This window comes from Equus caballus, chromosome 19, assembly GCF_041296265.1.
Source record: "Equus caballus isolate H_3958 breed thoroughbred chromosome 19, TB-T2T, whole genome shotgun sequence".
Classification (NCBI taxonomy): Eukaryota; Metazoa; Chordata; class Mammalia; order Perissodactyla; family Equidae; genus Equus; species Equus caballus.
Window position 1 is genome coordinate 44,179,061 of NC_091702.1, and position 24,072 is coordinate 44,203,132.

Below are 24,072 nucleotides of genomic sequence, written 5' to 3' on the forward strand. Positions count from 1 at the left end.
TTCAGTTCCTAGTTTTAATTCTTTGTTTCATGTGCCACAAGGAGATTTGTCCCAGTTTTCAATTTTTTATAGTTCTTCACAGCTCAGTTTTGGAGGTAGTTTCCTTAATTGCAAGGGTCCACCCAATCTCTTTCTAGGTTAATGCAGTTGCAAGTCGGCTTTTACAGAAGTTAAGGGATGGGGTTGGATAGTAAAGGACACATCATTGATTTTATGGGAAATGACTTTAGTTAAGAAAAAAATGGGCCTAAAATTGGTGAGTCAGGCTAGAGTAAAAATGGAAATTATATTCCATTCGCATTTTATACAGAAAGCTACACCATAAAAGGTTCAGCAGTTTATATGTCTTGTCTAAGCCACCTGGCATCTAGTGGGTGCATATCTTTTCCATGAAAAACAATTAGACTGAAAAACTGCCTCAGTAAAGACACGACCCACATACCACTAACCCATTGCCGTCAACATCCACTAATCTTCCCACAGCCGAACTCACGTGGGCCACTAAACCGCATTTATTGGCCGGCTTCGCGCAATGAGACACGATGGACGTGATGCAGCTCTCATCTTCCGCGGTGAGCTTCTTATGGTGACGCTAGCCAATCGAAAAGCATCTTTCCGCCGGCTGGTCCCTCCACCCGCCCCGAGCGGCGAGGGGCGGGGCTGGCGCCGAGCGCGGAGGCGTCGCGTACTCCATGGTAACGACGCTCGGCCCAAAGATGGCGGCCGAGTGGGGTGAAGGAACGGGCTTCTCGGGTTCAGGCCCGGGCCCTGACTGCGGGCGCTGGAGAGGTTCTTTGTGGGTCCGAGGCGTCTTACTCCTGTTGGGCGGGCTCTGGGCAAGCGCCACATCTATTCCTGTCTCCTTGGGCAGTTCCCCTCCCTGCCAGCACCACGTCCCCTCTGACACTGAGGTAGGGCGACGGAGGGACGGGAGCGGGCCCTAAGAGGGTAAAGTAATACGGGAGGCGGTGGCCTAGAGGGTAGTGATTGGAACAAGGTGTACTGGAAGAGAAAGCGAAATTGGTCCAGAGACTGAACTCTTAGAGGTTTGAGAGCCGCTTTCAACTCCCTTTCTGCACTCAGCAAAGTGTCTGAGTTAGGCACTCAGAACATCACTTTCTTGTGCGGGGGGTTGTGCCCGTAGTTCTAGAGTAGTGGTTTTCAAACTTGAGTGTGCATCAGAATCACCTGAAGGACTTGTTAAAACACAGACTGCTGCCCCACTTCCCCACTTTCTAACTCTAGGTCTGGGATAATTCCCCAAATTCCCAGACAGTTGGTGATGCTGCTTGTCCAAGGACCACACTTTGGCAACCACTGATCTAAAGGTTTGGGAAGGAACTGACGGAAGAGCCAGACAAGGGCGTTGGAGGGATATTGGGGGTTCTCTGGAGATAAAATACAGGTTTATTTTCAAGTTAGTTTATCACGGTGCTTGCTTTACCCTGTTCTCCTGCCCTGGAAGTGCCTGCTCCCTTCCCACACTAAATTTAGTTTTTCTCCCTGTCTAAATTCTTTGTCTCACTTTAAGTTCCCTAACCTTAAGACAGCCTGCTGAAACCACCCCAGCAAAATGCTCTTTGCATTTCTTAGTAGTTCTATCTGTACTCTCTTCTGGCATTCAACCAAGTACTGATATGTGGTGATGGCTTATTTTTCAGGCATGTCTTGCCTTTGTAGTTAAATTGTAATGTTCCCTGGGATAAGATTTGTGTGTTATACTTGGATTCCTCCGTCGTACTTAGCTCAGAGGAGGGCCCACAATAATCACTATTCTTTGAGGAAAGGAGACCAGTACCTGGGGCAGGGCTGCATGTTATGATTGGTTTTATAATTTGTCTTATTACTTTATCAAGAAAGATTAACTTAGAAATTTTCATTTCAGCCCAGAAATCTCATTTTTTGTGGTAATTTCCAAAAAATTCTATGCATACTGTTCATAACCATATGTGCCAAAATACTGTTTGGGGTTTGTAGCTGTATTACAGCTTTTATCATGACATTGCATTTTGGCTGAATTATTTTGTTTTTATAATCTCTTAGCAACTTCTAAATTTATAATACAATATTGTTGCCTGTAATCACTATACTGTGCATTAGTCTCCAGGACATACTTATCTACTGGTTGCAAGTTGGTAGTACCCTTAAACAACATATTTCCAATCCCCCCCCCCCCATGATGAATTCTTTTTAAAACACATCCCCACAAAGCCTTATACATTTGATTTTAGGTTAAAATAAGAAAGTAGTGCAAAGAACTGCAAAATCTCTGTGCTAGAAGAACTTTAATAGCTGTTTTCTTCTAGTGTTGATTGCCAGTGTACAAATCTCCAAATTATATTTGAATATCTCCACGGATGGGGAAATTATCTCTAGAGGCAGCCCCTTTACTTTTTGAGATCGCCATTGTTAAAGTTCTTCTTTTTATAGAGCTGAAAAGTCTTCCTGAAACTTCCACCCACTATTCCTATTTATGCCTCTTGGCTGAACGAACTCCGTAGTAATAATGCTTCAGATATTAAAAGCAAGCTATTAAGTTCTTGAGAGTTCTCATCCCTAATAAATTTTCCTAGTTCCTCGTGGAGGATGTAATAGCAAGTCCTCCTAACCATTTTCTTTGCTTTAACCTGCATACAAAGTAAAGGCAAAAAATATTCATTGTACTCATATTAGTGACTGCACCTCTGTTAAATGCTTCGGGAAATTACAGTAACTTTTTTTTTTGGTGGTGATGGGGCAGTACAAAACATTTTGACTCTTTTAACTTGTTTTAAGCTAAAAGCTCTAAGCTTTGATTTGTTTTTACTTTTTATTATGTAAATTAAAACAAATCCAAAACCACAATAGTATAATGAATTCCCATGGACCCATCACCCGGCTTCAACACTTAACAATAATATTCTGTCATTCTTGTTTCAAATATATTTCCACCCATTCCCCATCCTCCTACTTGTTATTGTTACTTTTAAAAGTTTTTTTGGTAAAATTTACGTGTATTGAAATGCAACAAATGCAGTCATGTACATCATATAAAACCCACAACCCTATCACAATACAGAACATTTCCATGTCTCTAGAAAATTCTCTTCTATACTTTGCCAGTCAGTCCCTTCCATCCACCCCAGGCAACTGTTGTTCTGATTTTTTTTTTTTTTTACATTAGATTAGTTTTGCCTGTTCTAGAACGTAGTTTATATAAAAGGAACTATATAGTATACACTGTTATATGGTAGATTACATTGAATTTTCCCAGAGTAAGTCAACCTTGCATTTTGGGGATAAAGCCTACTTGGTCGTGATGTATTATCCTTATTATATACCTCTGAATTCAGTTTGCTAATAAATTGTGAAGGATTTTTGCATCTATGTTTATGAGTGATATTGGTTATAATTTCCTTTTTTAGTGAAGTTTTTGTTAGCTTTTGTTATCAGAATTATACTGACTGGCCTCATATAATGAGTTGAGAAGTGTTCCATCCTCTTGTATTTCTAAAAATTTGTATAAAATTGAAATCATTTCTCCCTTAAATGTTTGGTATAATTCATAATGGAAACCATCTGGGCCTGGATTTTTCTTTGTAGAGATTTTTTTAATACCTTTATTGAACTATAATTTGTATACCATGAAATTCACCCACTGAAGTGTCCAATTCAATGATTTTTAATAAATTTACAGAGTTGTGCAACCTTCACCACAATCCAGTTTTAGAACATTTCCATTACCCCGGATCCTTTGTGTCCATTTGTAGTCAATCCCTGTTTTCATTTCTGGCCCCTAGCAACGACTATGTAGGGAGATAAATGCAATTTCTCTGATACGAGTCTATTCATATTTTCTGTTTGATCTTGTGTCAGTCTTGGTAACTTTTGTTTTTCAAGGACTTTATTTCATCTGAACTGTTCAATCTCTTGGCATAAAGTTCATAATTTATCCTTTTGAAGTCTGTAGAATCTGTAGTTATATCTATTCTTTCATTTCTAATGTAATAATTTGTGTTTATTCTGTTTTATGCTAGTCTGTTCTTGCTAGGGGGTTATTAATTTTATTAATCACTTTAAATAACCAACTGTTTGCTTGGTTGGTTATTTAAAAAATTACTGTTGGTAATTCTCTTAAATGATTGTTTTTTATTTCATTGTTTTCTATTCTTTGTTATTTCCTCTTTCTACTTATTGTGGATTTACTTTGCTCGTATTGTCAGGTGGAAGCATAGATCATTGTTTTTGAGCCTTTTTTCCTTTCTTATATAAACATTCAAAGATATAAATTTCTAAGTACGACTTTAGCTCAACAGCACAGATTTTGATACATTGTATTTTAATTATCATTTAGTTCAAAGTGTATTTATTTTCCCTGGTAATTTTTTCTTTGGTCCATGAATTATTAAAAATATTTAAAATGTAATTTCTAAATATTTGATCCTTTTCTAGATGTTATTGTTATTGATTTCTAATTTACAGAGTATTTTCTGTAAGATTTCAGTCCTTTGAAATTTGAGATTGTTTTATTTATACCTCAACATATGCTCTATTCTGTTTAACTTTTCATGTGTACTTGTAAAAATATATATATTCTATAGTTATTGAGTGTAGGTTTCTATACGTGTCAATAAGGTGAGGTGATTGATAGTGTACTTTAGATTTTCTATATTCTTACACGTTTTTGTCTAGTCGTCAGAATCTTAAAAATCTCTTAAGATTGTAAATTTGTCTTTCTTCCTTTAGTTCTGTCAGTTTTTGCTTCATGGGTTTTGAATCTGTTGTTAGGTGCATTCACATTTATACTTATATCTTTCTGATGTATTAACACTTTATCATAAAATGTTACTCTTGAAGTCTGTTTTGTCGGACATTAATATAGCCATTTTAGCTTGCTTATGATTAGAGCTTACTTGATATATCTCTTTTCATCCTTTCACATTTAACCTATCTGTGGGTCGGGGGAGATGTACATGTATGTTTGCTTTAGGGATTACAATATATATCTTTTGCCTATTAAAAATATTTAATGTTAATATTGCCTTATCATACTGACTAAAACCTCTAATATGATGTGGAATAAGAGTGCTGAGGGGCCAGCCTGGTAGCGCAGCGGTTAAGTGCACATGTTCTGCTTCGGGAGCCTGGGGTTCGCCACTTCGGATCCTGGGTGTGGACATGACTTGTCAAGCCATGCTGTGGCAGGCATCCCACATATAAAGTAGAGGAAGATGGTCACGGATGTTAGCTCAGGGCCAACCATCCTCAGCAAAAAGAGGAGGATTGGTGGCAGATGTTAGCTCAGAGCTAATCTTCCTTAAAAAAAAAGAAAAAGAATGCTGAGAGTAGACATCCTTGCATTGCTCCTGATCTTAGGAGAAAGCAGTGTTCCACTAGTAAGAATATTGCTTGTAGACTTTTTCTAGATGTGCTTTATGAGGTTAAGAAAATTACCTTCTATTCCTAGCTTACTGATAGTTTTTATTATGATTGGATGCTCAATTTTATTAAATGTCTTTTCTGCATCAATTGATATAATCATCTAGCTTTTCTTCTTTACTGTGTTGATATTGTGAATTATATTGTTTGATCTTTTTTGAATGATGAACTAGCCTTGCATTCCTGAGATAAAAGCTCCACTTGGTCATGATGTATTACCCTTTTTCCATTTTGCTGGATTTTATTTGCTAATATTTTGTTGATGATTTTGCATATATATTCATAAGGGATATGGGTCTCTGTGTTTTTTTTTTAATTCAGTAAGTTTGTTGGGTTTGGCATTAGGGTAATGTTGGCCTCATAGAATGAGTTAAGAAATATTCCTTCCTATTTTTTTCCAGGAAGAGTTTGCATACAATCAGTGTTGTTTCTTCCTGGTTAGTAGAATTCATGAGTGAAGCCATCTGAGCCTGGAAATTTCTTTATTGGAGAGTTGTAAACTATTTTTTTAATAGATACTAGAACTATCTATTTTTAACAGATAATAGAACTCATTTTTAAAATAGATATTGGGCTACTCACATCATTTTTTCTTGGTTGTGTTTTGGTAAGTTATTCTTTCAAAGAATTTCATTTTGTTGAAGCTGTCAAATTTATGGACATAACGTTTTTCTTGATATTCTCTTTTGATCTTTTAAATGTCTGTAATTGATTCTGATAATCAATTCCAATGTATGAGGGTTTTCCCACACACCACCAAGCAACTCTGATACCAGCTGGGTGTCCTATAGTTCAACTCAGTTCTGACACTGTCTGCACAGAGATGGCATTGGATTCCATAGATTAAGTGTTCTGTCCTACAAGGCTGCCCCTCCCATTTCAGATGCCAATCCCAAGTCCAGGTTGTCACCTGAGCTTCTGACTGAATGGCTATTGGAGTTTCCAACAACACCCTTTATGGGTTCCATTACTTTACCAGAGCAGCTCACAAAACTCAGAGAAAGAATTTACTTACTAAATTACTAGCTTATTATAAAAGGATATAACTCAAGAACAATAAGATGGAAGTGATGTATTAATAGGATAAAGTATGAAGAAAGGGTAAGGAGCTTCCATGCTCTCTGAGCAGACCACTTTTCCTGAATCTCCATGTGTTCACCAACTCAGAAGCTCTCTAGACCTCATCCTTTTGGGTTTTATGGAGGCTTCATTACGTGGACATGGTTGATTAAATCATTGGTCATTGGTGATTGAATTCAATCTCCAGCCTCTCTCTCCTCCTGGGTGGGGGTGAGGAGAAGGTACCGGCACTGAAAGCTCCAACCCTCTAATCACATGGTTGGCTCCACTGGCAACCAGTTCCCATCCTTATGTGCTTTCCAAAAGCCACCTCAGTAACATAGCAAAAGACTCTTTTATCACTCTTATCACGTAGGAAATTGCAAGGGTCTTAGGAGCTCTGTGCCAGAAATGGGATAAAGACCAAGTATATGTTTCTTACTGTAGATATTGTGATTTACAGACTTTACAGACTGTAGTGACGTATCCTGTTTTATTCTTGATATTGGTACAGTCATATCTCAGAGAGAGCACAGGTTTGGTTCCAGACCACTGCAATAAAGCAAATATTTCAGTAAAGCAAGTGACACAAGTTTTTTGGTTTCCCAGTGTATATGAAAGTTATGTTTATACTATACTGCATTCTATTAAGTGTGCAATAGCATTGTGTCCAGCAAAAACAATGTACATATCTTAATTGAAAAATACCTTATTGCTAAAAATTATCTGAGCCTTCAGGCCATAGTAATTTTTTTGCTGGTGGAGGGTCTTGCCTTGATGTTGATGGCTGCTGACTTATCAGGGTGGTGGTGGCTGAAGGTTGTGGTGGATGGGGTAGTTTCTTAAAATAAGACAACAGTGAAGTTTGTTACATCAATTGACTCTTCCTTCCATGCATGATTTCTCTGTAGCATGTGATGCTATTTGATAGCATTTTACCCATAGCAGAACTTCTTTCAAAATTGGAGTCAATTCTCTCAAACTCTGCCTCTGCTTTATCAATTAAGTTTATGTAATATTGTAAATCCTTTGTTGTCATTTCAACAATCTTCATAGTTTCTTCACCAAGAGTAGATTCCATCTCAAGAAACTGCTTTCTTTGCTCATCCATAAGAAGCAATTCCTCATCTCTTAAAGTTTTATCATGAGATTGCAGCATTTTAGGCTTCACTTCTAATTCTATTTCTCTTGCTGTTTCCACCACATGTACATTTACTTCCTCCACCAAAGTCTTGAACCCCTCAAAGTCATCCATGAGGCTTGGAATCAACTTCTTCCAGATTCCTATTAATGCTGATATTTTGACCTCTTCCCATGAATCACCGATATTCTTAATGGCATCTAGAATGTTAAATCCTTTCCAGAAGGTTTTCAATTTACTTTGCCAAGATCCATCAGAGAAGTCACCATCTATGGCAGCTATAGCCTTATGAAATGTATTTCTTAAATAAGCCTTGAAAGTTGGAATTACCCCTTGATCCATGGGCTGCAGAATGGATGTTGTGTGAGCAAGCATGAAAACAACATTAATCTCATTGTACATCTCCCTCAGAGCTCTTGGGTGCCCAGGTGCATTGTCAGTGAGCAGTAATATTTTGAAAGCAATCTTCTGAGCAGTAGGCTCAGCAGTGGGCTTAAAATATTCAGTAAACCATGTTGTAACAGATGTGCTGTCATCCAGGCTTTGTTGTTCCATTTACAGAGCACAGGCAAAGTATATTTAGCATAATTCTTAAGGGCCCTCGGATTTTTAGAAGGATAAGTGAGTATTGGCTTCAACTTAAAGTCACGAACTGCATTAGGCCCTAACAAAAGAGTCAGCCTGTCCTTTGAAGCTAAGAAACCAGACCTTGACTTTTCTTCTCCAGCTATGAAAGTCCTAAATGGCATCTCCTTCTGATATAAGGCTGTTTTATCTACATTGATGATCTGTTATTTGGCGTAGCCACCTTCATTAATTATCTTGGTTAGATCTTCTGGATAACTTGCTGCAGCTTCTACATCAATGCTTGCTCCTTCACCTTGCTCTTTTATGTTGTGGAAATGGCTTCTTTCCTTATGCCTCGTGAACCAACTTCTGCTAGCTTCAAACTTTTCTTCTGCAGCTTCCTTACCTTTCTCAGCCTTCATAGAATTGAAAAGAATTAGGGCCTTGCTCTGGGTTAGACTTTGGCTTAAAGGAATGTGGTGGCTGGTTTGATCTTCTATCTAGACCACTAAAACTTTTTCCATATCAGCAATAAGGCTGTTCCACTTTCTTATCATGTATTTGCTGGAGTATCACTTTTAATTTTCTTGAAGAACTTTTCCTTTGCATTTACAGCTTGGCTAACTGTTTGGTGCAAGAGGCCTACCTTTCGGCCTATCTTGGTTTTCAGCATATCTTGCTTTTGACATGCATTACTCACTAGGCTTAATCATTTTTAGCTTTTGATTTAAAGTGACAGACCTGCAACTCTTTTCACTTGAACACTTAGAGGCCATTGTAGGGTTACTAACTGGCTTAATGTCAATATTGTTGTGTCTCAAGGAACAGGGAGGCCTGAGGAGAGGGAGAGAGATGGAGGAATGACCAGTGGTGGAGCAGTCAGAATATACACAACATTTATTGATTATTTGCCATCTTTTTTGGGTGCAGTTTGTGGCACCTCCAAAACAATTACAATGGTAACATCAAAGATCACTGATTATAGATCACCATAACAAATATAATAATATGAAAAAGTTTTAAATATTTTGAGAATTATCAAAATGTGACACAGAGACATGAAGTGAGCAAATGCTTTTAGAAAAATGGCACTAATAGACTTGCTCCCTACAGGATTGTCACAAACCATCAATTTCTAAAAAACACAATATCTACAAAGCACAATAAAACGAGATATGTCTGTAATTGGTGTCCTCTCTCTCTGTCACTCTGCTTAAAAGTTTATCAATTGTATTCTCAAAGAATCAACTCTTAGTTTCATTGATTTTTCTCTGTTTTTGTTTTCCATTTAACTGATTTCTGATCTTTATAATTTCATTTCTTCTGCTTTCTTTGAGTATAATTTGCTCTTCTTTTTCTAGTTTCTTAAGATGGAAGTTTAGATCATTAATTTGAGATTTTTTCCCTAATGTATTTAAAGTTATAAATTTCCCTCTAAACATTGCCTTAGCTGCATCCCACAAATATTAATTTGTCATAATTTTATTTTCATTCCATTCAAAATATTTTCTAATCTCCCTGTGACTTCTTCTTCAACCTAAGCGTTATTTAGAAGTTTGTTGTTTGATTTTCAAATGTTAGGGCATTTCCCAGTTATCTTTCTGTAATTGCATTCTAGTTTAATTTTGTTATGGATGAAAATGTCCTTTGTATGATTTCATTTTTAAAATATTTCTTAAGGTTTGTTTTAGCCAAAAATGTGATCTATCTAGGTGAATGTTCCATGTGTACTTGAGAAGAATGTACATTCTGCTCTTGTTGGGGTAAGTGTTCTATAAATGTCAGTTAGGTCAAGTTAGCTATAGAACTACTCAGGTCTCCTATATCCTTACTGATTTTCTGTCTACTTGTGTTGATTACTGAGATAGGAGAGTTGAAGCCTCCAGCTGTAACTGTAAATTTATCTGTTTCTCCTTTCAGTTTTCAGTTTTCACTTCATGTGTTTTGAAGCTCTGCTGTTAGGTGTTTACACATTTTAGATATTATGTTTTCTTGGCAAATTGACCCATTTAGCATTATAGACTGTCCCTCTCTTTATCTCTGGTAATACTCCTTGTTTTGAAATATACTTCTTCTAATACTAATATAGCCACTCTGGTTTTCTTTTGATTAATGTTTACGTGATATATCTTTTTCCATCCTTATACTTTCAACCTCTCTCTGTCTGTATAGTTAAAATGGGTTTCTTGTAAATAGCATATAGTTGGATCTAGCTGTTATCTAGTCTGACAATCTTTGCTTTTTAATGGGAATATTCAGTCCATTTGCATTTAATGTTTACATTTAATGTGATTATTGACATGGGTGGATTTAGGTCTGCAATTTAGCTACAGTCATGTGCCGCATAATGACATTTTGGTCAATGATTTAGACAATGGCCTCATAAGATTAGTACCATATAGCCTTGGTGTAGTAGGCTATGCCATCTAGGTTTGTGCAAGTATGCTCTATGATGTTCGAACAATGAAGAAATAGGCTAATGATTTCTCAAAACGTATCCCCATAGTTGTGATGCATGACTGTATTTGTTTTCTCTTTGTTTCACTTGACTATTTTTTTGTTTCCTCTGTTCTTCCTTTAGTATTCTAATTCCTCTGTTGAAGGAGGAATTGCTTTATTTTTTAAAGTGAGATATAATTAACCTACAATAAAACACAATATATTTTTGAATGTTTGCTGTAGTGATTATAATATGTATCTTGTATTTATGACATCCACTTAAAGTTAATATTCATCTTAAATATAGAAACTTTTCAACAGTATAGTTTCATTTACACCCTGGTCCTTTTGTTATTGTTTTAAGATATATTACTTCTACATTTATTATAAACCTCACAATTACAATTCTGTAAGTTTAGCTTTAAACTAAAGAATCTCTTTAATGTCTCTAAAGAAATAAAAAGAAGAAAAGAAATATGTGCATAATTGTGTTGAGGGTCTCCAAGACCACCTCAAGTTTGGTGATTTACTAGAAGAAGTCACAGGACTCAGCATATAGTCGTACTGACAGCTAAGATTTATTACAATGAAAGGATACAATGCACAATCAGCAAAGAGAAAAGGCTCATACAGCAAAGACTGGAGGAAACCAGGCACAAGCCTGCGAGAGTTCTCCCCTAGTGGAATTCCATAGGACATGCTTAATTCCTTCAGCGGTAACTTGTAACAAGAAGCACAAAATGTTGTCTGTTGGAAGTTCATCTGAGCCTAGGAGACCTGGATTTTTAATTTGAGGTTGGTCATGAGGCACAATTTCAGTCACTACAATTCCAGAATCTAAGAAGTAAAGCGTGCAACATAAACTATATTGTTTCTATTAACAGTTTAGACACAATGAACCTTCCTTATCACTTAGGGAAGTTTTATATCAGCATAGGGAACTGTTTAGTGTTCAAGTTCCCAGACCAGCAAAAGGTCAAACTTGCAAGCAGGCTTTTCTAAAGATAGCAGTCTTAGACCTGCCATGTTAACTCTTTTCTGCACAATAGTTTTTGTATTTACTCACATGTTTACCATTTCCAGTCGTCCTTGCTGTTTCCTACAGATCTGGTATAGACTGAAAATTTGTGTCCCCTGCAAATTCTTATGTTGAAATCCAAATTCCCAGTGTGATGGTCAGGAGGTGGGGTCTTTGGTAGGTGATTAGGTCATGAGGGCAGAGCCCTCGTGAATTTGACTAATACCCTTAAGAAAGAGATCCCAGAGAGCTCATTTGCCCTTTCTGCCAGAGGGACACAGTGAGAATATGGCCTTATGAAACAAGAAGAGGGCTTTCACCAGACATCCAATCTTCTGGCGTCTTGATCTTGGACTTGCCAGCCTCCAGAACTGTGAGAAATAAATTTCTGTTGTCTAAAAGCTACCTAGTTTATAGTATTGTATTATAGCAGCCTGGACTAAGACAAGATTCAAGTTACCGTCTAGTGTCATTTCCGTGACCATGAAGAACTTTCTTTAGTATTTCCTGTAGTGCAGGTCTGCTGGTGATGAATTCTCTCCATTTTCATCTCTCTGAAATATCTTTATGTCCTCTTCATTTTTGAAGGGTAATTTCATTGGAGATTGACAGTGTTGAACATCTTTCTTTTAGCACTTTAACTTTTTGTTCCACTGTCTTCTAGTCTCCTTTTTTTTTTAAATTAATGACTGTTTTTTAGAGCAGTTTTAGATTCACCACAGAATTAAGAAGAAGGTACAAAGATTTCCCAAATACTCTGTTCCCCCTTCACATGCATAGACTCCCCCATTATCAACATCCCCAACCAGAGTGGTACATTTGTTACAACTGATGAACCTACATTGACACATCATAATTACCCAAAGTTCATAGTTTACATTAGGGTCCACTCTTGGTATTGTACATTCTGTGGGTTTGGACAAATGTATAATGATATGCATCCATCATTATAGTATCACACAGGGCATTTTCACTGCCCTAGAAATCCTCTGTGCTCCACCTGTTCACCCCCACTCTCAACCCCTGTCAAACACTGATCTTTTTACTGTGTCCATAGTTTTGCCTTTTCCACAATGTCATATAGCTGGAATCATAGAGTCTGTAGCCTTTTAAGGTTGGCTTCTTTCACTTAGCAATATGCATTTAAGGTTCCTCCATGTCTTTTCATAGTTTGATAGCTCATCTTTTTACCTCTGAATAATATTTCATTGTTTGGATGTACCACAGTTTATTTATTCATTAGCATTCAAACTATAGCAATATGAATAAAGCCACTATAAACATCCTGGTACAGGATTTTGCATGGATGTAAGTTTTTAAGTCGTTTGAGTAAATACGAAAATGCACAATTGTTGGGTTGTTATGGTAAGAAGATGTTTAGTTTTGTAAGAAACTGCCAAACTTTCTTCCAAAGTGGCTGTACCATTTTGCATTCCCACCAACAATGAATGAGAGTTTCTGTTGCTCCATGTTGTTGGCAGCATTTGGTGTTTGTTTTCCAGATTTTGGCCGTTCTAATAGATGTGTAGGGATATCTCGTTTTAATTTGCATTTCCCTGATAACATATAATGTGGAGCATCTCTCATTTGTTTATTTGACATCTGTGTATCTTTTTTGGTGAGGTGTCTGTTCACATCTTTTGCCCATTTTTTTAATTGGGTTGTTCATTTTATTATTGTTGAGTTTTAGGAGTTCTTTGTGTATTTTGGATAATAGTCTTTTGTCAGATGTGTCTTTTGCAAATATATCCTCCCAGTCTGTGGCTTGTCTTCTTATTCTCTTAGTGTTATCTTTCATAGAGCAGAATTTTTAAATTTTAATAAAGTTGAACTTAGCAATTATTTCATTTATGGATCTTGCCTTTAGTGTTGTATCTAAAAAGTCATTGCCATACCCAAGGTCATCTAGGTTTTCTCCTATGGCATCTTCTAAGTGTTTTATAGTTTTGCATTTTACATTTAGGTCTATAGTCCCTTTTGAGTTAATTTTTGTGAAGGATGTAAGATCTGTCTCTAGATTAATTTTTTTTCCCATGTGGATGTCCAGTTGTTCCAGCACCATTTGTTGAAAAGACTATGTTCACTCCATTGTATTGCCTTTGCTCCTTTGTAAAAGATCAGTTGACTGTATTTATGGGGGTCTATTTCTGGGCTCTCTGTTCTGTTCCATTGATCCATTTGTCTCTTCTTTTATCAGTGCCACACTGTCTTGATTACTGTAGCTGTATAGTAAATCCTGAAGCCAGGTAGTGTCAGTCCTCCCACTTTGCTCTTCTCCTTCAATATTGTGCTGGCTATTCTGAGTCTTCTGCCTCTCCATAAAAACTCTTGAATCAGTTTGTTGATATCCACAGTGTAACTTGCTGGGATTTTGATTGGGGTTACATTGAATCTAGAGATCAACTTGGGAAGAACTGACATCTTGACAATATTGAGCCTTCGTATCCATGAACATGGATTATCTCTGCATTTATTTAATTCTTTTATTTTTTTTCCTGGGTATTATACTTGAAATTTATTTTAATTTTAATTTGGGATCTCTACTGGCTAACCTCTACAAGTTTTTTTAAAATTTTCAAATCTATTCCTTTTTTTCAGGTCATAAATAAGGTCCATCTTAAAGCAAATCATGTTGTAAAAAGAGATGTTGATGAACATTTAAGAATCAAGACTGTCTATGATAAAAGTATTGAAGAGTAAGTGTACCATTATTTTGTCATCTTTTTTATTAAGAATCAAACTATTAAAGATATTTTTATCTGTTACCTGAAGTTCCATAGATAGAACTAGGTGCTAATGCACCTTCCAGATAGAATTAAGCTAAAAATGCTTTTTAGTCTGGAAAGATGAAGGCCATGGGATATGATTAAAATCTATACACCATGAGTAATTTAAACAGAACAAATGGGGATCTACTTGGATTGTGGTCAATAATAGACCTGGAAGGCACCTCCTCGATAAGTACTTGGAGGAAAAATAAGTACTAACATATACAATAATAAGAACATTTACAAAATTAATCAGAGAGATGATATAGACTAATTTTTATTTAGTGTAAGAGGAGTCCAGAAAATAGATAAATTATGAATCTGTAGTAGTTTATGAAGAGCTATTAGGAGTAGCTGATGTCTTTCCCTATCCTTAACTTCCCAAGTGAATAAGATAGCATTTGATCATGCCTAACGTTTTGCTTTGGCACACGGTAAACTCTCAGATGCTCACTGAGGTAAATTGAGATTTGGGGGGACTGATATTGCATGCATCCACAAAGCATTCCTTGGGGCTCTGCCAATGCATTCTGAACAAATGAGGCAGTGCTCTGCCCCAGCATGGCAATTCTTATGTTTTATATCATCATTTTCAGGTTGCTCCCTGAGAAAAGATACCTTGTAACGGTATGTAATAAATACTCATGGCTTGAATTGGATACTTAAAATGGGTACATTTTATTGTATGTAAATTCTGCTTCAATAAAGAAAAATATATACATGACTGTTTTGTGAATGACTAAATAAAAAGTGTTGGTAGTGAATGTATTTATCATTTCAACAAAGGTGTCTTTGTGATGCACTCACCAAAACTGTTCATAGTTGATATTAAATTAGTCCTCCTATTTTATAATTTGATATTAAATCAGTTTTCTCATTTTCTTGTTCTCAAGTTTTGGGGGAGCAAGGCATGCTGAGGATAGGGTGAAAAAAATGATTTTTGAAATACATTGGGAACACCATTCTGGGAGAAATTCTCATTCTCTTGAAGATTAATTGACCTGATAGTATGATATGCCAAAGTTGTTTATAGAGGCGCCAACCTCATTAGTTTTTTAACTGTTACAGAGTCACAGACACACATTAAGTCAATTCATTATGGTCCACAGAAGTTGGTGGGGTTAAAGTAGATCTTGTAAACATAAGATTTTCTTAACATAAACCACCTTAATGTTGGAATCGTCTAAATCAGTCTCAAATTTAAAGTAATTTAGATTAATAGTTGAGGTTTATGTTTTCTAATATTCCATTTAAATGGGGACAGGGAAGGAAATTTCCACCTTGTGTTCTTTCTTCAAACTCAACTAGAAAATGAGGAAATTCCTTTGCTCCTAGACTCACTCTCTCCCCAGCCCTTGCCACACAACCTTTGACTAACTAGTATCTATATTCCAGAATTGTAAGCTTTTCCCATTTTTCTCCTCAGTCCTTAATATCCTATGCTTACTTGTTTTAAATATAATTTATCCTTTGACTATAATTCTGACTGGTTTGGTTTTTTTTCAACTTTTATTTAGAATAAACTTTTTCCACAAGCTATTTCTTATTTAGAGAAGACTTTTCAGGTTCGTAGACCTGCGGGCACAATCTTACTTAGCAGGTATGTCACATTAAACACAGGTTATTTTCTTCAGTCGTTTAGTGCTCTGCCCTCCCCATTCTACCAGTATGGTAAATTATGAAATTTATGCTGGAATATTTTAATAAGACTAAACTGCAAGATATTTAAAAAGAACAAAAAAGCATCTGTTGGGTAATCATTCTTTCCCTGATTTTCCATTATGAGGCTTCCTAGGGTGTAGTTGTCCCTGTTCCCTACATCCCCTTCCTCCCTCCTTCATGTGTCTACATTATTGGTTTTATGAAGTAATTGAAATCTGAAAACCCAGATCGGAAGGATTTCCCACGGAACCAAAATTCTTTCTTAGTCCACTTTTCTAACTAAAATAGTAACCATTATTAATGAACTTATGTAGCAGCTACTAATTTTTTACAATGTTTTAAAATGCTGTGAACTATTCTTTCCTTGTTTTTTTTTGGTAATTAAACTTTGATGTACCAACGAACTGAAGACAATGTGCAACAAACCAATACCTACGGAAGGATAATGATCCCCATAGATACTGTACTGGAGAATGTGCAGAGCACACAAAATGTGGCCCAGTTATAGTACCTGAGGAGCACCTCCAGGTAATTCCCCCTCCTCTTAGCAATGCTTTTACTCTTTAGGATAAACTTAGGGGAGATTTTGAATCTGCGAGTGTCACCGGGAAGTTTTTACAGACTTAAATTCAGAAGCTTCATTCTTCTACCAAAAGTAATCACAGTTAGGTATGCTGAGTTTATTCTTTCATTGGTTTTGAAATGAATTTAATGATATTTTCTTCCATTTTTTTTTTCTTTTTTCAATTTATCTCTGGAGTTGTCGAATCATTTCAGCTTAGAACTTTATCTTTGTCATCCAAAACATTTTTTAGCAGGTATATACCCCAGTATTTTTGAAGGGCAATATGAGATTATCTCCTAAAATAAAACATGTGTATGCTTCAACCCAACCTAGAAATACATTTCATAAAAATACTTATAACTATGTAATACATGTTAAACAATATTCTTTGCAAAACTATAAATGTGCCTTTGTTAGTATTAGTCAAATTATGGTATAACCATATAATGGAATGCTATGCAGCTGTTAAAAATGAAGTAGACCTCTATATACTGACTTTGGAAAGATATTTAAGCTCTTAAATTTAAAAAAGTTTCAAATCAGTATGTGTAGTTAGCCTATTTTATTTAAAAATTGCATTCAATTATTCAATTTTTCAATAAAGCTGAGATAAAAACATAAATAAAAAATAAAGAGTATATACATTCATACAATAATACATTATGAAACAATCTAGAGGTACACATATTTAAAAATCTGAACACATAGCAGAGTGTTAATCGTTTTCTTTAAGAGTTGGATTATGAGGGGCTTTTCTTTGGTGAGTCTTTTCTTTGGTAAGTATAATATTTTTGTTATGTTCTGATTTTTCATATTAAGCATACCTTACTTATATTAGAAAAAAGATAAAAAATTTAAAATACAAATACCAGAAAACCAATTTATTATACATGTACCTTGGAAAATATGATTACTGCTATAGCTGTTTTTCTCTCTTAAACTGTATTCTCTCATTACTTATGGAAAATGAATACATTGCTGAACATTAACTTTGTAACCAAAATCAAGCATATGTTTAGATGATGTTTACTTTATAATTTTTTCTTAAGGTATTTGAAGCTCAGTAAAGGCTTTTAGAATCCTCTGTATTGGCACTAATACAACTAACTTACTCAGCTTTCACTTATCAAATTTCTTGAGAGTATAAACAGTTTTAGGGACACATTTAAAAATTAAAACAACTTGTTAATTATGTAGACGATGATAACGAAATGGAGTAACATATGTCAAATCTTCTAAAATGAAGCTGGGAGGCCATTAAGGAAGTGGGCTTATGCACCTATACAGCATCTGCAACCAGATGTTAACTGAACTTTTGAACTTTGCCTGACCTCAGAAGCCATATCCTGGAGCATTTCCTCTTCCAAGAATGGACCGTCTGCTAAGATACAACTCAGGGACCAATCACATACTGGCAAATCAGCTTGTTCCTTGCCAGAACCAATCATTGCTTGTTCAGAACAACTTATGTAAGCTTGTGGGTTTTGCCTTTATAAATCCCGCCTCTTTTGTCCTCCTCAGACTGAAGAGTTTCTGTTTGAGTTTCTACTCAAATCTATATCTCCCAAATTGCAAATCCTAAGACCCCAAGTAAACATTTTGCTTCTCTTGCAGTTTATGCCTCTTATTCATTGACATTATGTGGTGTCAAAAGTGGGATCCAGAGCGACTGACCTCCGATTCCGGCGCCGCTGTGTGGACACGAGCAAGGCAACTGCAAAGAGTCTTTTGTGCTCTGTTGTCTCCTCCTGGCGGCTCCGGCTTCCGGTGGTGAGTCCTCCTGGGCCTGAACCTCCCGCCCTTTTTGGTAGAGGTTCAGATCTTTATTTAGATGTTCTTTGTTGCTGGCTTTTTTTAAGACATCTTTGTTCCTTTTGTTGAGGAACTTCTGTTCCTTTTGTTGGGCCTTTCTTTTTTTGGTAAGTGCTTACAAATGGGAAGTTCATTCTCTAAGGCAACTGCTGATGGGCACTCTGGGTCTCCTGCTGAATTTTTGTTTAAAGAATATGGACTTTCTGCATGTAGATTTGTGTCCCAATGGACTCACATTACCCTGGAAATTTTGAGGTTTCGCTGGCCTAAATGTGCTCCTTTGAAATTCCTAAATTGGTTTACTTGCGCACTCAACTGGAAAAAGGCTATCAAACCAAACAATTGAGTGAGAAGCTTATTTTAACTGGTCTCAAGGCCTCCAAATGAAACAACAAAAAGGTTGTTTCCTTGCAAGCTGTTAATTCCCATATTTCTTTCTCTCCAAAGGGGAAAATATTTCTTGTTTTAAGAGACTTTAGAGACCTAACTGTTCTTCAGTAGATAATTCTGACCCTTCAATAAATGATAAGACTGTCTTTCCATTCTTGTCTTATCCACTCAAATCAAAAAGCAAGAGAATCCTATCTTAGACTCTGTTCCTGGCTGCCTCTGGTCAAAAAGCTTTACAGACGTTGCCTGTATTCACTCTCCCATTGTGATGAAAGTTGAGGTGGATCCAAATAAGACCTTAGCTAATATTAAGCAGCACCCTTTGCATGCTGAAGCAATTAAAGGCATTAAGCCTATAATTGAAGAGTATCTAAAACAAGGGCTCATCATTCCCTTACAAGTTCTTGTCATACACCCATCTTACCTGTATGTAAACCTCATGGAAGAGGATGGAGATTTGTACAAGACTTAAGAGCCATCCATAACATTGTAATACCCAGCCATCCTGTTGTCCCTAATCTTCATATCTTACTGTCTGCTATTCCTCCAAATAGCAAGTTCTTTATGGTCATATGGTCATAAACCTTTGCAGTACCTTCTTCAGCATTCCCATAGATCCTGGTAGCCAATTTTTATTTGTCTTTGCTTAGGATGGACAACAATACACATAGACAGTCATACCCCAAGGCTATACTGAAAGCCCGACCTACTTCTTTTAGATTTTAAAGGTAGATATAGCAGATGTAACCTTTTCAGAAAATACTTTATTATAATATGTGGATGACCTCCTCCTTTGCTCACAATCAAAGGAAGCATCTGGTGTAGATGGACTACATCTCTTAAGGGAACTTGTTTCTAAAGGACATAAAGTTTCAAAAGAGAAGCTGTAGTTTAATCAGCTTCAAGTTAAATTTTGGAACATTTGATATCTAACCAAGGGTTAATGCTTGACCCAGATAGAATTAAAGGAATCCTTTCTTTCCCTGTTCCCCAGTCCAAAAGACAATTGAGGGGACTTTTAGGATTGGCTAGTTATTGTAGAAACTGAATCCCCTACTTCTCAATGATGGCTGAACCCTTACACGCTTCCTTTAAGGTTGACCAGCCAGAACATCTCAACTGGATAGAAGAAAATCAAAATGCCTTTGAGACAATTAAGCAGGGTCTGCTTGACACCCCAGACTTAGGACATCCTAACTACAAATAGCCCTTTTCATTTTTGTTCATGAGAAGGAAGGACACTGGGTGTCCTGAACATGGAGGAAAACGTAGACCAATTGACCACTGCAGCCAACAATTAGACCCTGTGTCTGAGGGACTACCTCCCTGCATGAGAGCCATTGCTGCAACTGCAGCTTCTCTTAGAACTGCCAAAGAAACTGTCATGGGCTCTCCTCTGACCATTTATGTACCCCACTTTGGAAGCCCTTCTTAATTCTCATCATACTCAATACCTTGCTGCCAGCTGACTGACCTCCTGTGAGCTGCTTCTGTCCTCACCAAACTTTACTCTTACTTTCATTCCCTCAATCCTGCTACCCTCCTTCCATTGCCTTCTGATGACACACCTCACGACTGTCTTACCTTGACAGACCAATTACTGGTCCCCAGACGAGACTTACAAGAGGCCCCAGTTGAAAATGCTGACGTAGTCTGGTTTACTGACAGGTCTTATCTGAAAGATGAAACTGGTAAATATAAGGCAAGATGTGTAGCTCTGTCTTTAACGGAAACAATAGAGGCTGTCCTTTGCCAGTGGCTACCTCTGCACAGCAAGTTGAACTTGTGGCCCTAACCCAAGCCTGTTGTCTGGCTGAAGGGAAAACAGCCAATATCTATACAGACAGCAGATATGCTTTGGGGGTAACTCATGATTTTGGCATGCTTTGCAAACAAAGAGGATTCTTGACCTCTATACGTCAAAGAATAAAAAAATAGTTTCTATGTGTTAAATCTTTTGGATGCCATTCAGAAACCAAGATCTTTAGCAGTGATAAAGATTCCTGGACATTCTAGGTAAATATGGAGGGAAGTGAAGGTAATCATTTTGGTGATTCAACAGCAAAAAACACAGCCCTTCGAGATTACAAACCTCTTTTGGAATTCACCCTAAAACCAAAATTACCCCTCAATCTTGTCAGAGATTTAAAAAATAAACTTATGGAAGTGCAACATTTTGCTCCTAAACAGGAAAGGAAAAAAATGGACAGAGCAGGGTTGCACATTTGAAAGAAAAAAAATATATGGTACAGTCCTAATGGCCATCCTGTCCTCCCTGATCGCCTCCAGGAACGTATTCTAAGCTATGTTCGTGATTTAACTCATTGGAATATTGAGAAGATGCTACTTTGGGGAAAACAATATTATTGGAAACTATCACCTAAAATGGCTTCGAAGGTTTATCAAAGATGCCATATATGTCCTAAACATAACCCTGGAAAGCCTATCCACAGTTCCATGGACCACTTCCCTTTACCTTCTGGACTCTTTGAAACATAACAATTGGATTTCATCCAACTGCCACCATTTCAAGGATATAAATATGTTTTAGTGATGGTATGCATGTTTTCCCATTGGACTGAAGCATTCCCATATTGCAGGGCAACAGCTCGTACTGTAAGTAAAATTCTTCTAGAATGGATTTTACCTCAGAGCTTCAACAGCAATCAAGGAAATAATTTTACAAGCCAAATGGTACAATCTGTAGCAAAATTTGGCCTACCCTGCACCAATTTCATTATGCCTATCACTCCAAATCTTCTGGTCTTGTTGAAAGAACTAATAGGATCATAAAAACTCAATTGGCCAAATTCATAGACTCTTTTAATATCCCATGGCCAAAAGCCCTGCCTTTGGTATTGCTCAACCTTAGGTCTATACCTTTTGGAAAGCACAAACTATCCCCATTTGAAGTCATCACAGGATGACCTATGAGATTAGATCAAGGACTATATGAGCCTGTCTTGCATAAAGGAGATATCTTGACCTACCGCAAGGAACTCAGTAAGACTCTTAAGGATAATACTACCCTAGAAGAACAGTCCTTTCACAGCACACTCCCTGGAGATGAAGAAATATGCCACCACAATTTTCAACCAGATTTTGTCAACTGGAAAAGACATCATCACAAGGATGCCTTACAATCACAATGGAAAAGGCCATACCATGTATTGTTGACCAGTCCTTATACAGCTAAACTTGGGGTCGTTGACTCATGGATTCATGTTTCTCATCTTAAAAAGTCACCCTCACCTGATTGGACTTCTCAACCCACTGGAGACCTCAAATTAAAGTTATCATAGGCTGCTTTCCACCCAGATGAGAAGCAGATGACATCGGGAGTAGACAACTGTCCCAAGTATCTGAACCAGGCCAGTATCCATCCCTGAGTTAGCCAAACTTTTTGGCATTCCTTTTTTTGCTGGAATTTTAATGTTCTTTTCCCTTTTACAGACTGTGGGAATTCTACTGGTGGCGAAACATCTTCCTTTTTGCTACTGACCCTTAGATTCCTCCTCCTCCTTACTTCCCCAGTCTCTCATTCCTGGAAAAGCAAGGCTATAATATAATTTTCTCAGTCTTTAGCCTCCTCTTGGAACTAGTCTGAATGTTGGGTATGTCACTATTCCCCTACTGCATCGTTTTGCAAAGAATAATGATTCCATAATCATAACTATATACAATTTTTCTTTTTTTTTAAAGATTGGCACCTGAGCTGACAACTGTTGCCAATCTTCTTCTTCTTCTTTTTTTTTTTCTCTGCTTTTTTCTCCCCAAATCCCCCCAGCACATAGTTGTGTATTTTTAGTTGTAGGTCCTTCTAGTTGTGGCACATGGGATGCCGCCTCGACGTGGCCTGACGAGTGGTGCCATGTCTGCGCCCAGAATCGGAACCGGTGAAACCCTGGGCCGCGGGAAGCAGAGCACATGAACTTAACCACTCGGCCACGGGGCTGGCCCCTACAATTTTTCTAATGTTCCCAGTTATACTGTCACCCTTGACCGGCCCCCCACCACTATTGCCTACCAGATAGAACCTGTCCACCTTATCTCAGGACCCCCTCCTTGCTTCTCCCTGACTCTCTTCTGCCTGTCCACCTTCTACCAAAATAGAGATCTGTCTTCTACACCAATACTGATGTGCCTTCTCAAGTTCGTTCTTCTTTCCTCTAACTCTTATATCCAGGGTCTCTATAGCTCCAGGCCCAAATTCAACTGTTCAACACCCCTTTGCTGGGCATACTTGATGTTGCTACTTCCTCTATTCACCCTATTTGAGATCTGTTAACTTAATGGGAGCATTGGAGAACTCCCTAGGACAGATCCCTGGTTCACCTGTATCCCTTGAGAAGTGTCTACCAGTACATCCTTGGAACCCTCTAATGTCACTGGCTCCCTTTGCATACCCTGGAGCTACATTTTCATCTGTGACCAAGAAGGTTCTCCATGGGCATTTGAATGCCTAGATAGCTGGAGAATGGGAGGAACTTACCTCCTGGGACACTTAACCACTCCTTTCACTGTACTCAAGCTAATCTCTGGACAACTAGGGTCTACTAGAATAGCCGAAAGAAAAGGGCACTCTATTGTAGATGATTATCCTGATGAAGACCCCTCTGAATATGAGGATAATAGTTGTGGCTGTAGTCAGGGATGTGACCTTCTCACTGGGTATTCAGGTGAGAATTTTGGGATCTTGGACAGGAGTTAGAACCAAAGATCTGAAGGTTATGATGTGAAACCTCACAAGAGCTGTCAACAGAATTATTTGCTCTGTGGCAAGAACTAATAGGGCACAACAAAGGTCCTTAGACACCCTAGCCCAAGTAGTGTTTGAAGACGGAATAGCCTTAGACTGTCTCCTTACCACCCAAGGATGAGCCTGTGCTATTACCAACACCTCCTGTTGCACCTCCTGGATTAATACCTCTAGTCAAGCTGAATCTGAGACCACTGAGCTTTTCAAACTAGCTAAATCCCTTGAGGGCCGCTCTAGCTTTACTGCAGGTTGGTTAAATTTCAAGTTTTCAGATTCAAATTTGCTTTCTGCCCGTTTAGGGGCAATCCTCAGATCCACTTTACATCTTGTTTTACTTGTGATAATTCTGATCTGATCATTTTTAAACTGTCACATGCTGTGCGTTTCTCGCTGTCACACAGCTACTCAAAACATCAAGGTCGTGGTCACTTAAAGACTCAAGACTATTCAGCAAACCTATCCATTGATGACCAT

At 37.4% G+C, this 24,072-nt stretch overlaps 1 protein-coding gene across 2 annotated transcripts in view; it reads left to right on the forward strand.

The window, feature by feature from the left end:
* Positions 1 to 444: 444 nt before the first annotated feature.
* The window catches only part of LMLN (leishmanolysin like peptidase), a 75,195-nt gene continuing 51,567 nt past the window's right edge, over positions 445 to 24,072 (forward strand). Inside the window, exons 1-5 of one of the 2 annotated variants that reach the window (XM_023623595.2) lie at positions 445 to 572; positions 14,241 to 14,338; positions 15,007 to 15,037; positions 15,928 to 16,010; positions 16,483 to 16,600. In XM_023623595.2, the coding sequence (XP_023479363.1) occupies positions 543 to 572; positions 14,241 to 14,338; positions 15,007 to 15,037; positions 15,928 to 16,010; positions 16,483 to 16,600 (360 nt within the window). In that variant the 5' untranslated portion in view covers positions 445 to 542. Of the gene's footprint in view, positions 573 to 654; positions 912 to 14,240; positions 14,339 to 15,006; positions 15,038 to 15,927; positions 16,011 to 16,482; positions 16,601 to 24,072 lie in introns of those variants that run through there. The other variant, XM_003363371.5, reaches the window with a different exon arrangement.